Source organism: Natrix helvetica, assembly GCF_964273705.1.
Source record: "Natrix helvetica genome assembly, chromosome: 1".
Classification (NCBI taxonomy): Eukaryota; Metazoa; Chordata; class Lepidosauria; order Squamata; family Natricidae; genus Natrix; species Natrix helvetica.
In genome coordinates, this window is record NC_138548.1 from 179,013,704 (window position 1) to 179,028,428 (window position 14,725).

General features: G+C 36.7%; 1 protein-coding gene across 3 annotated transcripts in view; it reads right to left on the reverse strand.

Annotated features, from left to right (window-relative positions):
* The window catches only part of PGAP1 (post-GPI attachment to proteins inositol deacylase 1), a 51,280-nt gene extending 37,888 nt beyond the window's left edge, over positions 1–13,392 (reverse strand). For all 3 annotated transcript variants that reach the window (XM_081938999.1, XM_081938998.1, XM_081938997.1), the window contains exons 1-5: positions 13,100–13,392; positions 5,787–5,940; positions 3,955–4,130; positions 3,217–3,388; positions 586–746 (exon numbers count right to left, since the gene is read on the reverse strand). In XM_081938999.1, coding sequence (XP_081795125.1) covers positions 586–746; positions 3,217–3,388; positions 3,955–4,130; positions 5,787–5,940; positions 13,100–13,243 — 807 coding nt within the window. In that variant the 5' untranslated portion in view covers positions 13,244–13,392. The remainder of the gene's footprint in view (positions 1–585; positions 747–3,216; positions 3,389–3,954; positions 4,131–5,786; positions 5,941–13,099) is intronic.
* Between the last annotated feature and the right edge of the window lie 1,333 nt (positions 13,393–14,725).

Sequence of the window (14,725 nt, forward strand, 5' to 3'; positions counted from 1 at the left end):
ACTGAAGTACAATTATATAAGTTGTATAATTCTTAGCATGAGCCAACAGCTTACTACCGCTAATATGATTTACACATCCTCTTTTAAACATGTTCTTTCTTCAAGGGATTTGGAGTAAAATCCAAGCTAGACATGGCAAACAAATAAGAACTTTGTGGAGTCTTTGTTCTCTGAGTTTGATTGTTTGCTTGCAAACATTTCATTACCCAACTAGATAATATCACCAGTGCTAGTGAAGGTGCATTTTACTCCCTGTTTATATATAGTAGTTTCATTTTACTAGTTTAGTAATGAAATGTCTGTAAGAAAACGATCAAGTTCAACCCTGAGCTACATATATTTTCTTCTATAGAGAAAATTCTAAATAAAATATAACGTGCTATTTCTTGAGGATGGAAGAATCTCCAAATAAATGCAGCAATGAATGCTACTGCTTCCATTCAAATTGAGATCTCAATTTAGAATGTCACATTCAATTAGGGCAGATGTTAGGGCAAGAAAGAACTAAACTATTCAGGAATGTTAACAGTAATATTTAATGATCTTCAAAAGCCAAGGCTTAAAAGCAACAATTAAAGAATTTACCACAACAGATAAAGCACAATTTTGACTATTTGAACTGGGCAGAAAAGCCAATCCAGAGCGAACTTGATAATCTCGGAATCCTCCTGCTACAGAAAGGGTTGTTAGATTCTTTATTTCTTGAGCCTTCTGAATCCAGTTATGGTTCACGGTTGTGTAAAAATCTATAAAAAGAACATTCTTTTAAATATCATTTTAGCAGTTTTGTTTCCTGAGGTTCAGCAATATCTTCAGTATAGATCATTTTGTAGCACATATCATCATATATTATAATTCTTCATTTCTCCACTAAGCAATTTCAAACAAGAAAAAACTAAGCCAACTCAGCATGCCAATAAGTCAAAATAATAAATCTCATTCTGGAAAAATGTAGAATTAAGATAATTTAAATCTGGCAGGTTAAAGCCTCTATTCTACATAAGGTAATTTACAAATTGGTCAAAGATATTCTAAAGAGTTTTGATTGCCATAAACATTTTGTTATCTATATGTAAGAAATACTGAATGAAAACTCATATTGATATGCATTAATTTCAAAGTTCAATCATTTTAACAGCAGTAATCCTATCCCAATGTGATTTGACCATATCCATTCAAATTACTTCTATACATTTAAGCATATTTCAATATATAAATCCATGTATTTTATAAAAACTGTATAAATCTTAAATCCTACTCATATAGTACATACACACATAAACACATACACACAAGCATACATATATTACAATAATTTGGGTTATACGTTTTGAGGTTGTGTATAAAATGGGCATTTTTATAGACCAAGGGGTTATTTGAACATATATAAAAACATTTTGATGTGGGAGATTGAAATATATTCCAGTTGTTTCCCTGATAGATAATGCATCAATTTGGACCAGAGAAAAATGTCTCCTATGTGAAGTATGCATGAACTTAAAAAAAGATAGCCTGGATAAGTCCTGGATGGTGATGAAATTGTAATATAATTGAGATGAAAAAATGTAGCTTTATCTTAATGAATCTGAGATCCTGTGTTTGAATTCTGCTAAAATTTTTATTAAAGTCTAAAGTAAAGCTATTCACAATACATTAAATGTTGATTACTTTGCCTTCACAGGGTGGTTACAAATATATTGTTTACTTGCTCGAGACCTTAAAAGGCATACTCTGCTATGGATCCCAGAAGAGATGTAGTCCAATTCTACTAAACATAGCGGGGAAGATATTCTACTGAAATGCCAGTACTAAGCAAGGGGAAAATACTTTATCAGCTGGCTATTTTGAGGGTTTTGAGATTTTTTTAAAAAAAATTAATTTACTTTCAACATGCATGATAGCACTTCAAGGTAGATCAAATCAGGAAATAGAGATAATAAGAAATACTGAAATTCTACTTGATGTGGGCTTTCAAAAGAATGTTCTTTCTGTCCTTCTTATACCAAACAGTATCAATACTGGGCAATTTTGACTTTCTTTCTCATGCTTTCCTGTTTTCCCAGACTAAGCTCATTTTCATTTTCCTAATGGATTCCCTATCTTTTCTGGAGTATCAGCAATATAATGAATATGGTGCCATTTAGAACAAAAGTTGCTTTTTGGGGGTGAGAGTGAAGATAGAAGCAATTTTTCATTTATAGCTCCAATATTATCAGGTACATTAACAAATTAGTTCACCCCTATTGAGACACCGATGGGTCATCCCTTTGATCTCATGTATTGAGTAACTGGTTTCTGATCTCCTATTCCTAAGTGAGACCTCATGGTTTTATCGTTTTTATATGATTCTGAAACATGGATCAGTTAGCTAATGGCATGGATATGGTCTAACTCTACCAAACTAGGTTTTTTTTAGTAAAGCCTAGACTGTGGAATCAAAAGAAATGCTATTTTCTCCAGGAACAGGATTAGCTACAAGAAACTGGCTTTGGGCCAACAAGAAAAATTGGGAATACTGTTGGAGATATTCCTTGCTATCAAATAGATAAACTATCTGAAGTGGTATCTAGTTTGATGTGTAAGAACTTAATATTCATGCTCTGACTCTCCGAGTAGTCTGTTTCAAATTAACATCAGACAAATAACCCTTGTTTTAATTTTTAAGAGTCTTGGATATGGATATGTCACAATATCATCCAATTGCCCACAGAAGTGTGGATCTGAAAATAATATCTGAAGAATTCTGGAGTACCTTGGATTTTTGAGAATCCAAAGTTAGTGATCCAATCCAAACATTTTGCAGAAATAGAATAAGATTGTTTTTAAGCCCCTGTCTTGCTTAAACGCAGGCACGTAAGTGACCGTCATTGATGCTGCCAGGACATATTTAAGTACAATTATTTCCATCATGAAATTTAAGGCTACCTATATAGGCAAACCATGATTAAACATATTGAGAGAAAATCGTGATATTAACTTTCAAAACTGATGATCTTCCACATTATTCTATTCTACAACACATTTCTGGTGAAATTGCTAATAACAGTAGGTATAATAACAGAAAGTATAACAAGGAAGTTTCTAGAATTTCCAATAGTGTTTTTCATTAAATCAATGGGAATGAAGTTTATTCAGTTACTCAAAAGTGACAAAGCAAAAGTGGGGGAAGGCAAAACAAAACTTGACCAATCCAAAAATTCTTAGGGGTGAACTTACCAGAAAGATATTGATCTAAAGGCAACACAGGTGCAACATGAGGTGTCGCTTGAGTAATAAGAATATTGAGAAGTTCGGGTTTAAAATGTTTAAGAATCACTAGTGCTCTTGCAACAAGACCACCCATGGAATGACCTACTACTGCAACACTGCGTGGAGCAAATTCATAACCCTTCAAAAAAGAAAGAAAAATAATCTCACATCGGGCACAATGAAAACATATAAAAAGCACAAATTCTTTCCCACTTAATAGTTAACATGTCAATCGCTTAAGGTAAACCAGACTAAGAAATTGACACTGTTGTCTAAAGCTATCTTTATTAGAATATCTATAATACACGGGTGTCAAACTCGCCGCGTCAAATTGCCATCACATGACGTTTCACAATGTTTTTCCCATTCAGGAGCTGGCGTAATCATGGCCTGCACATGATGCATCTTGCCCATGGGCCGCCAGTTTTTACACCCCTGCTATAATAACAGAATCTTGCACGTTTGAATCTGCTTCCCATGCTCCCTCTTTTATCTTCAGGTGAATTGGGCAGGGGAGGAGGACCTATCTGAGGTGTCTTCTTAAATCACTTTCTTGGTATGGGCTCAAGCCATATATATCTGATCACTGCATGGTAATGGAGATCTTCTCTCTGTTCATCAAGGCCATCTTCCATATTTTCTGCATCACAGGGATAATAGCACAAAACATTAAAAAGTTGATATATATTGTGTTTATCTTCATACCTTATATAATTTAAGAATTATTTTAATACACTCATGCACAAATCTCGTCTGCCTTTGTAGACTTCCACCATATAGTGCAACAAGTTCCTCGTTGAAATTCACACTGAAGACATCAAAATGATATTTGAAATCCATATCTTCTGCCTTTCTCAGTGCTATTGATCCAAGGGAACGTACTGAAAAAAGCATATATTAGAAGCAGAGATAATTAAAATCCTGGATTTGGATGGTGAAGTAGATCCCTAAAAGAGATAGGGAGGAGGCAGAAAACAAAACTATGAGGATTTGTTTTTAAAATCCTCATTCTAATTTTTATGTCTTCAAACTCCAAATTCCAAAACCCATGCTTACTATGCAGTGTAATTTGAAAACAACAATATTATTTTGAAATAGAACCTTAGAAAAGTTGAGACATTCTCAGCAATTTTAGAGAGCTCCATGGATTCAGAGATGTTAAATAATTAACACCAGGGAAAGGCAGTTGAGACAATGGTGGGGATTCAATGTAGGGTACTAAAAATGGATTATCTGGCCCTTGTAGTCAGGATTCAGGCCTGGCTGTGGAACAGAGATAGCAATTGTAGTAGTAATTTAATTTTGCCATTCCCACGATGAAGATAGTGTATCTATGCCATATTAGATCTCTCTGTGGCCTTCAATATTGTAATTCATGGTATACTTTTGTACTGCCTATGGGAAACTGAGGGTAATATGTTGTAGTGGTACCAGTCAGAGAAGGGGGAGGACAGGAAAGGAGGGACTGGCCTGGTGGCTATTACTTTGTGGAAGTTAGAGATCAGTCTTCTCCCATGCAGCCTTTGGAAAAGATCATCTAATAGTTTGGGATTGGGCATCATTAATGATTCACAACTGTATATTGATACTCCAGATCAGACTAGAATTTATTGAAGCCCTATCCTGATGCTTGGAGGCTTAAATCTAACAAGACATTTGTTGTCCAACAGAGATATTTATCTGCTCCAGTGGTCTCTTGACAGGGACTAACAGCCCCTAATGAGCAAGCCTGTGACCTTTGGGTCCTTCTGGATTGTGGCTCCATTTAAAACAGAAAGTGAAAACTGCAGCCAATGCTGGCTTTTCCCAGTTTTGGGTGGTATTTTGGACTCTACCTTGAAAAGGAGGACCTTACTATAATGACTCATCCCCTTGCTACCATCCATTTAACTTACTGCAAAAACCTCTACATGGTGATCTTTTGAAGACTATTCAGATAGTTCAGTTCATTCACAATGCAGCCGCCCATCTGCTAACCAGAATTTGCCAGAGGGAACACATTACACCAGTGCTATGGATGCTACACTAGTTACAGACAGATTTCTCAATGCCATTTACAGTGCTCCTGATAACTTATATAATGTATGGTTCCAAATTATTTGCAGGATTGCATTTTCTCAATTGAATTTGCCCAGCTAACTCAAGCTGTCCAAGAGAAAGTACAAATGGATCTCTGCTTTAAGGATGTAGCAGTAGGGAGGCTCCCTAGCATTGCTTTCGGAATGGTTTCTAGTAAACTACTCATCTGGCTACCACCTGGAAATATTTCAAAAGTGATCCATTTTGGTTGGCATTTGGTCATTGATTCCATCTTGGTATGGTCATAGTCTGGCTTTGTTACTTCATTTTATTCTGCATTTTTTACTGTTTTAATTATGGTATTTTAAAAATGTAATTAATAAATGTAATAAAATACTGTAAATGCAAACCATTTATTATCCAGGTAAACACAGATTCATATAAAGATTATTATTCCTATACTATTTCCTCTTTAGGTATTCTACAGAGACATTTCTATTCCTTCAGAGATACCTTACCTTGCTTAAAACTTCCAGCATTGCCAGGAAGAAAAAGGATAGGAATCCCTGTTAAGATTAGATTTCTGTTTTCTTCTGCAGAAATTCCTTCCCCGTAGAGATATAGTTCATAGGCTGGGTAACGTCTGGATATTTTCTTAGGTAATTTTATTCTCTGACACAAAACATGTATTTCAGCAGAAGAAAGGTAACATTTTGGTATTAATAGGAAGAATCTAAGCAATTGCAATGTAAATAAAATGTACACAATAAAATGTACTGTGCTATTAATATGAAGCCAAGATACTTTTAAAAAGCCTGAAACAATATGACAGCTTTTTGAATATTTCACTATCTTCTATATGTAATTAAATAATGGCAAATCTGAAACATCTGCATTCCTTCTGACAGTAACTTTGGAGAAGATCCTGAAATGGAGAACCAAAACTTATATTTGTTTACACAGGTAACCTTGCAACTATGTATATAAACCTTATGGCACTAGCAGGGGAAAAATGCTAATTTCCACATCCAACAGATTTAAACACATAGTTCAGCCTTCCCCAAGCTAATATTTTTTCGGAATTTTCATTAGCTATAGACAGCATGTTGAACTGGAATGGACCAACTCATCACAGTCAATTCACTATGGCCAATTCACTGTGGTCAATTTGTCACAGCCAACTCATCATGGATCAACTCACCATGGCCAACTCACCATGAGACAATTCACCACAGGGCAATTTAACAATTCAATTTAATTATTTAAAATATATATTTTTTAAAAAATTGTCATCTCTTTTTGCATCCTTTACATAAAGATTCTATTCCACCCTTTCTTTGAAATTAGTGTAACTCTTGTCCCACAATGAGTTGTCACGTGGCAAATTGGCTGTGGCAAGTTAGCTGCAGCAAGATGGCTGTGGCAAGTTTACTGTATGATTAGCTGGCCATGGCAAATTGTCATAGACTCATGCTGAACAGCCAGAAATAATGGAATGTGTAACACAAACATTAGCAGTGAAAGCTGCCCTAATATTTATACAGATCCAGTGCTTACTATTTTCTGTTGTTAGCTATCATGCTATCAGATGAATTCTACTGGCAGATTATTACAGCAAAAGAAATGTAAAGATAGTCCTCAACGTATGACCACAATTGAACAGAAAATTTCTGTTGCTAAGCAACACAGTTGTTAAATTAGTTTAGCCTCATTTTGACTTTTTTTGCCAGCATTAAGTGAACCACTGCCATTGTTAATTGAAGCATATGGTTCTTAAGTGAATCTGGACCTTGCCACTGATCTTACTTGTTGGAAGCCAGATGGGAAATTTACAAATGGTGATTACATGAGTCTGGAACAGTGCAAATGTCATAAATACATGCCAGTTGCCAACTGGTTGAATTTTGATAATGTGACCATGGGGATGCTGCAATGGTGGTGTGAAAAACGGTCATAGGTCACTTTTTTCAATTCCGTTGTAACTTTGGACGATCCCTGAATGAACAGTTGTAAGTCAAGGACTACTTGTATTTGCCCTTTCACTTCTCCTTAGATGAATAGCAAAAACTGTAGAAATGCCAAGTCCTTCAAATCTATCAGACTCAGGAATCAAGGAATACTTGAATTGCTGGAATGCTCCTTATTACTAGTAGGGTTGTGTAACAGAATCTGCTTGCCAAAGCAGTTTTCCAGATACATCTATAACTAATATAATTAAGATGAGTTACTCTGAATCCCATTTATGTACCATCCCTTTCCTGGGGGTATGTAATCTTTTCTATAATGGTTCTGCTTCCTCCTTTGTTTTCCCAGAGTCTGTTAGACACTCCATCACACAGGTTTAAAATTTTGCTATTAAAATAATACTATTCCAGTTAATTAGAGTTGTTTTGTGGGATTATTATTTAGCTTTTGTGTGCAAGCTATACATTGCACAATATTTAATAACTCTATGTTGTTATGTTATGATTCTAATCTATTTTGAAAGTGCCTGTAGAAATATACAAATGCAAAATAGAAAACTAAGTGCAAAGAGGAAGTTGCAAAAGACAGTAAAATAACCTGAGAAAGCCAACAGAAACTATTTGAATTATATATTGTACTAGACGATAGCCTGGTGTTGCCCGGGTATTTATTTATAAGGGGGAAATGTCTGGACCAAACGTAATTTCTAATGTTGGATTTTCCCCTTTACCAGAGGGAGACCCCTTTTGGAGTACTGTGAAGCTGTTACCACAACAACTCCACTGCGCTGCCCAGTAGAAGCCATTTTAAGGCACAACAGGTTGAATCTTAGCAGAACACACACACCCCCAACGGGTCTTAGGGGTGTCTTACCCCCACAGTATTTGTTTTCAGAGAGTAAGTCATTTGTGTACCATGTTTGGTTGAAATTGCTTGAGACTTTCCAGAGTTATGCTGGAACACACACACACACACACACTTACACACACACACACTACGCACTACACACATGCGCGCGTGCGCGCACACACACACACATATATAGTACTTTTTTTAATGGCAAAAAGAAAAGAAAAAAGAGGATGACCAGCAAGAGAGTGGATGAACTCAGTTATAAAGCCAAAGGGTGTGTCGCTGTAAGACAAAGTACCGGATTGGAAAAAGAAAATCTGTTATGTGGTTGCTAAGACTTGATGGCATATAATCATTAAATATTTTTTTAAATAAATTTAGTTTCTACATTTCTGAAAAGGAACAATAGCTATTATGCTAACTCTTGTTAATTTCTGGGATTCTCAAGTCACTATACTAAAACTCCCCCCATATATAGTAAATGTATACACATATTTGTATACAATCATATAAATATCATACGCTGCTCTGTGTAAAATGTGATTTTCAAGATATTCATGAGAAAGGAACAATCCTTTATAAAAATTATTTCTTGCCAAACAACATTGAGCTAACAAGGCAATAAGACTGTAGTATGTTTCAGAATCCAATGTGGATTAATGGGAATTTACTCTCTGGAGGTACACAATCCACCTATTCCAACTTGGTTATTAACTAGATTAGGCAGTTTTACCAAGTCTGAGCCTTAACTATTACAACTAGTTTCTTTTGTTTTATCAATCCAACATAAAATGAAGATGATCTATAAAAGGCTTTAACTTAATATTGTAATGCTTTTGTGTAATTAATTTTTGTAATGTTTTTCAACAGAATTTGCCTTCCATCTTTGTTGGATTTCTTAGAATTGGTTATTAACTATACTTTGATATCCTTTTCTTCACCAGCATGAGGTTGGTAATTCCTGAGTTTGAAGATCTTTCAAAGTTTTTTCCTGTATTCCCATGTCTGTTTTCAATTTCAGTATTTTCATATAATATTTTTTCTCTTGCTTCTAACAAACATATAGTTAAGAATTATTGATAATTCTTTGTTAAGTTTCTTCCTGAAATCCTGATTGCATTTTTGGCAATTTCCAACATTTATTTCATAGTCCATTTGCTTTCTTCTCTTTCTTGATCAATGTCAGCATCGTTTGACATTCATCCTTAATTTATTTGATGCCATTCCATAATTCTTCTAGTTCTTCATTAATGAGGCTTAGGACTTTAAAATAATTCTTGATAGTCTCCTTCAAAATGGTGGGCATATGCTCAAGATTATATACTAGAAACTGGTTTTCTTTTTCCACTTTAGCTTAACTTGTAACTTGCATCTTATCTATTCTACAGTCAACCCTGGTCACATGTTTGCTATTATAACTGAACAATTTTTCTACCAATCAGGAATGAGATCATAAGAATTGGCATAGAACCAATCTGAAACTACATACAAAAATAGCAAACAAAATGGTTTCCTTGCCTTGAGATTCCATATCATACAAAGTATATACAAAAAGAGTTCTGGCAGTTTTCTTAGCAATTTTCCTCAAATTTGTATTACCGCATAGCTCTGTTAACTCTTAATATTTAAATTTCTTATGCCTTTTATTTAATTTCACACAAAGTATTTTAAACAACACAATAGTTTTTTTAAGATGACAGAAATCAGATAAACAAATCATAAAGTTAACCAGGACTTGTCTTTCCTGTTGTATTTGCTGTAAAAGCCCTAGTAGTTATACTGACATTCCCACACCCACCATGCATTAAACTAGCTATTTATTATACTTAACAAATTTAACCCACAGCAGCTTCCAACTACCAATTTAAGTCATGAGTACAACACCTGCAGAACTCTTCTCTAAAGTCTTTTAATAGTCTCCATTTCATTGTACTGTTTAAAAAAATATGTTGTTTTAGGTAATAACACTGTAGATATATATTACCAGGAGGCTGTACTACAAAGTATATCATTTATTTATTTATTTATTTGCTAAATTTGTTTGCCACTGATCTCACTGTGGGGCCTACTCTAGCTGGCTTACAACAATAAAAGGAAAGAAATGAAAATAATGTGAACAGAAGTAACGTCATAGAGCAATAAAAGAAACAATGAAAAAGACCATAACAAGAAATACAACTATATGATTACCAAAGGTTGTGCGTGTGTGTGGTGTATGTGTTTGTTTGTGTGTGTGGGGGGGGGCAAGGGCCTACAGACCTATATCCATTTGCCTGGAATAAACCTCACTGAAACTATTACTATTGACTACTTTAATAGTGTAGAACTGTTTCCTATATAAATTATATATTTGAAAGTGTGCTAAATATTTACTTTGTTAACCAAACTTTTGTTTGACAAATTGAATCAAACAAATTGAGTCCTAGTCAAAATTGTGGCATCAGTCCCATGTATTACTCTGGAGATAACATATTTTAAATGCTTTCCACAAAAAATTCATTAAAAAGCCCCAAAAGTATAATTGTTTTATTACAGGAGTCCATGTGAAGCGTATATCTCAAGATCCTTTTCCATTAGAGGCATCAGTAAGAAACAGCATGTGAAACATCAAATACAAAGTAGCCTACACTTTAAAGGTAAGTATCAAAGTTCTTAAGGCATCTCAGAAATAACATGTTTTTAGAAAAGCAACATTGTGTATTCTATAGTAGTTCAGTGACGACCAACCTGGGATCCAAAAAGCTTATATACCACTTCTTCTCACATTAAGCTGCCTATTTATTATGAACACTGGATAAGGGCCATATCTGAGATCCGTTTGCCAGAAAAATTAATTATAAAATCAGGATGCTATCCAAGGCACATTTCTAGGAGTCAAATCTGTATTCTTCTGAGAAAAGAATTACAGTATTAGGTGTGGCTCTGTATTCTCAAATTAGGATTTATTACATACTTGTTTGCTTTATTATTTTACTCTATGTATTAATGTTCATCATACTTTCATTCCCTACATTAAAATCATTTTTTGTAGATGAGAGATATTTTTAACAAACAACTTGGGAAGAAAAAAACACCTGCAGCTTTTTGCTTGCTGACTATGCTATATAAGGAATATCACTACAAGGTAGACAAAAATATTTTTTGAATAACACATAATGTAATTATAAAGGCAAATTAATTGCTTCACTTCCCATGCCTAAAACAACCACATGAAAAGAAAATGATGCCTAAGAAAAAGAGTTTCAGGAGTTCCTGCTGTTGATTTCCTATCATACCATCATACCAATTACCTGTGATACATGTCTACACTGGTTTTGGTCTGTAAATAGTGCATGACATTATCCATAATAGTAAAACTGTTGACATTATAGCCATGTTTAAAAGGAAGATGGGAAAAGCTGCCAGAAAGGAAAAGGTCCAGCACAAATCTTTTCAGGATAAAATTGACCTATTCTGCTTTCGAAAAGACAGAACACTACTGCATTTTTAAAATCATAGTTATCATCAGAAAAAGATAGGAGAATGCTTTGAGAACTAGGAAGCCACAAGACAAAATACATTTAGTAAATGTTCAAACTTACAATGGCACCGAAAAAAGTGATGTATGACCGCTTTTAATAGTTACAACCTTCGCAGCATTCCCATAATCATGTGATCAAAATTCAGATGCTTGGCAACTGGTTCAGATTTATGACCATTGCTGTGTCCCAAGATCACGTGTCCATCTTTTGCAAACTTCTGACAAACCAAGTCAATGGGGAAGCCAGTTTCACTTACCAACCGAGTTACTAACTTATCAATGGCAGTGATTCACTTAACAACTAAGAAAGGTTGTAAAATGGGGCAAAATTCACTTAAATGTCTCTCTGAACAACATAAACGTTGGGCTCAATTGTGGTTGTAAGTCAAGGACTACCTGTAGTACTCAATTCAAAGAAAAAGAAAAGTATCAACATACACAGAGAAAATACTTTGTGACTACTCCTATGAATCCAATGAAAGGTTACTGTTCAACACCCATGTTCTCTCACTATTAAGCAATTGCTCAATAGCAAACAAATTGGCAACTTTCTAGCAGGTTAACAAGGGTCAATGCAGCTTTGACTTTTGACTGATTGCATGGAAATAGAAATCTTAATTCCTGAGATCCAAGTGTCAAGCCAACTTGAAAAGCATGTTCTCCAGAAAGGTGAGCTGGGCTGTTTTTTCATAGTTAAGCAATTTACTGAAGCCTTTATTCCTCTAGGGCAGTGGGTCTCAGACTGGTCTCTTTTTATCCCAAAGGTGCTTTTTCAAGAGGCAACTGGACTTTTCCCACAAAGTCCAGATGCCTCTTGAAAAGGCACTTTTAGGACAACCATGATCTGGATGACTGAAAATCTCCATACATATCCTCTTTGCATTTTTTTTTAAAAAATGAGTGAAGACCCCAAAGAGTTTTCATTTAAGTAATTATGTCTATCAATATTTACCCTATTAGGAATCAAAACCGAAACATTTGAAAGTATTTATTTATTTTTCACTTCATGGACCCCCTGAAACCGTGTCAGGGATCTCCAGGAGTCCCCAGGACACTTTGGGAGAACCGCTGCTTTAGGGCACCCGATATAGGTGCTTGAACCCCGGGAGGCTCCCATTGAACCAGCGGGGAGACCAGACACACACACAGACACACACCAGACAGACAGGCGGCTACAAGATGAAAAGGGGCTGAAAAGGGACCGCTCCTAAGTGCGGATGAAGGGCGTAAGGCAAAGGCGCTCTTCCTCCGAAGGAGCTGTCCCCGAGACCAGGGTGATGCTTTGCCCTCGGCTGCGGAGAGGAGCCTTCATGGGCTCTCGTCTCGCCGGAGACCAAGTTGCTCAGGAACTCCATTATTAGAGAGAAAGCGGGTCTTTCCTTATAGGAAGGAGGGGACGGGGGACGGAGCCAGCCTCTCAGGGAGAACTCGCGGAGAGGAAGGCAAAACGGGACATCTCGCAAGATGCCGCCGCCTGTCCGCCCAGCCACTCACCAGGTACTCCGGGTAGTCGAACATGTAGGTCATGCTGCACCGGTTCTCCTCATACTGAAAGAAGACGTCCCGGGCTCCCAGCAGCACCAGAGCCGCCAAGACCCCGTGAAACAAAATTCCGGTCACCCTTCCCGCCGTCCACATGTCGTTTTCATCAGCGGCCGCCCGGCTCTTCTCGCCGCCAGGGCCGCCTCTGCCCTCTCGCCGGCGGTCCACACCCGCCAGGAGGCGGGGAACCGCCCCGAGTGCCTCCCTCGCCGGGCGGGGCGAAGCCGTGGAAAAAGCTGCCGCCATGTTTGGGAGGTCGACAAAAACGGCCTCAGAATTCTCGGGCGGGGGTCTTTCCGTCCGCCATCTTGGGAAGGTCCCTCGGATCGGGTGGGCGGGGCGAGTAGGCCGTTTAGACGGCCGGTTTATTTTAAGCACCTTTGGGATAACCGTGACCTGGATGGCTGAGAATCTCCATAGACTTTCAGCGGGGAAGATTTCCCAGGGGTCGCTAACGGGGAATCGGAGGTTGGGGAGCGCCATTAGCAGCAGTGGAGGCTTGCATCTAATACCAATTTAAGCCCGAATCATAAATGAGCACGAACATGAAAAACGGTAAGGAGGAAGAGTTCCGACTATCGTTGGGAAATTGAGCCACATCTTTAAAAGATGATGTGAACGGCTTGTTGGACGAAACGTGTTATGTTGGATCATAACACTTATTTAATAATAAAATTATTAACACACACGAAAGAATGAGTCTTGAACATCACCCCCGAGCGAAGCTATTTGCTTTGTGGTTGCTAGATCCGGATTCGGACAACCTGCTGGAGTTATCAAACTCTCAACTTCTTGCTGTCATCTCCTGGTCGTCTGGATTCAATCAAACCCGTTTTCCTCCTAATCTCTTACCGGCCAATTCTTCACCTGACTATATAAAGCCACATGTTATGTAGAAACTAAATTTAGTGGAGTTTAACCCAAATTAACCCTGCTTGCAACTTGTTGGCAGTAATATGAACAATGATCAATAGCAAAATCAAAGTTGAGGAAATGATAGGAAAAAAAGGATACAGGCTAACTGAAGAGATGCTGAGTCACATCTGGAATAGATTAGTTGCTACATCATACTATGCTTGGCTAATAATCCTCAATTTACAACAAGTTGAGTAATCATCAACTTAAAAATGAGGCCAAAATGAGCAAAACAGTTAAGTGAATTTTGCCCCATTTTATGATCTTTTCTGCCACAGTTAACTGAATCACTGCACTTGTAAGTTACTAACAGTTGTTAAGTGAATCTAGCTTCCCTATTGCTTCTATCTCAAAAAGCGATTATATGACCCCAGGCACTGCATGACAGTTGCCAAATTTTCTAATTTTGATCATGTGACCATGGGGCTACTGCAACGGTGTAAGTATGAAAACGGGTCATAAGTCACTTTTTTCAGTGCTTTTGTAAGTTTGAATAGTCGCTAAGCAAATGGTTGCAAGTCATATGCAATGCATAATCAGATTTCATTTGCAACATAAGTATATCTGTGCTCATACTATGCTGCATAATAATAAGACCAATGTAAAAATTACTCTAAATGCACTCAAAGAACTGTTTAAATTTCATTAGATTAAAAGGAAATT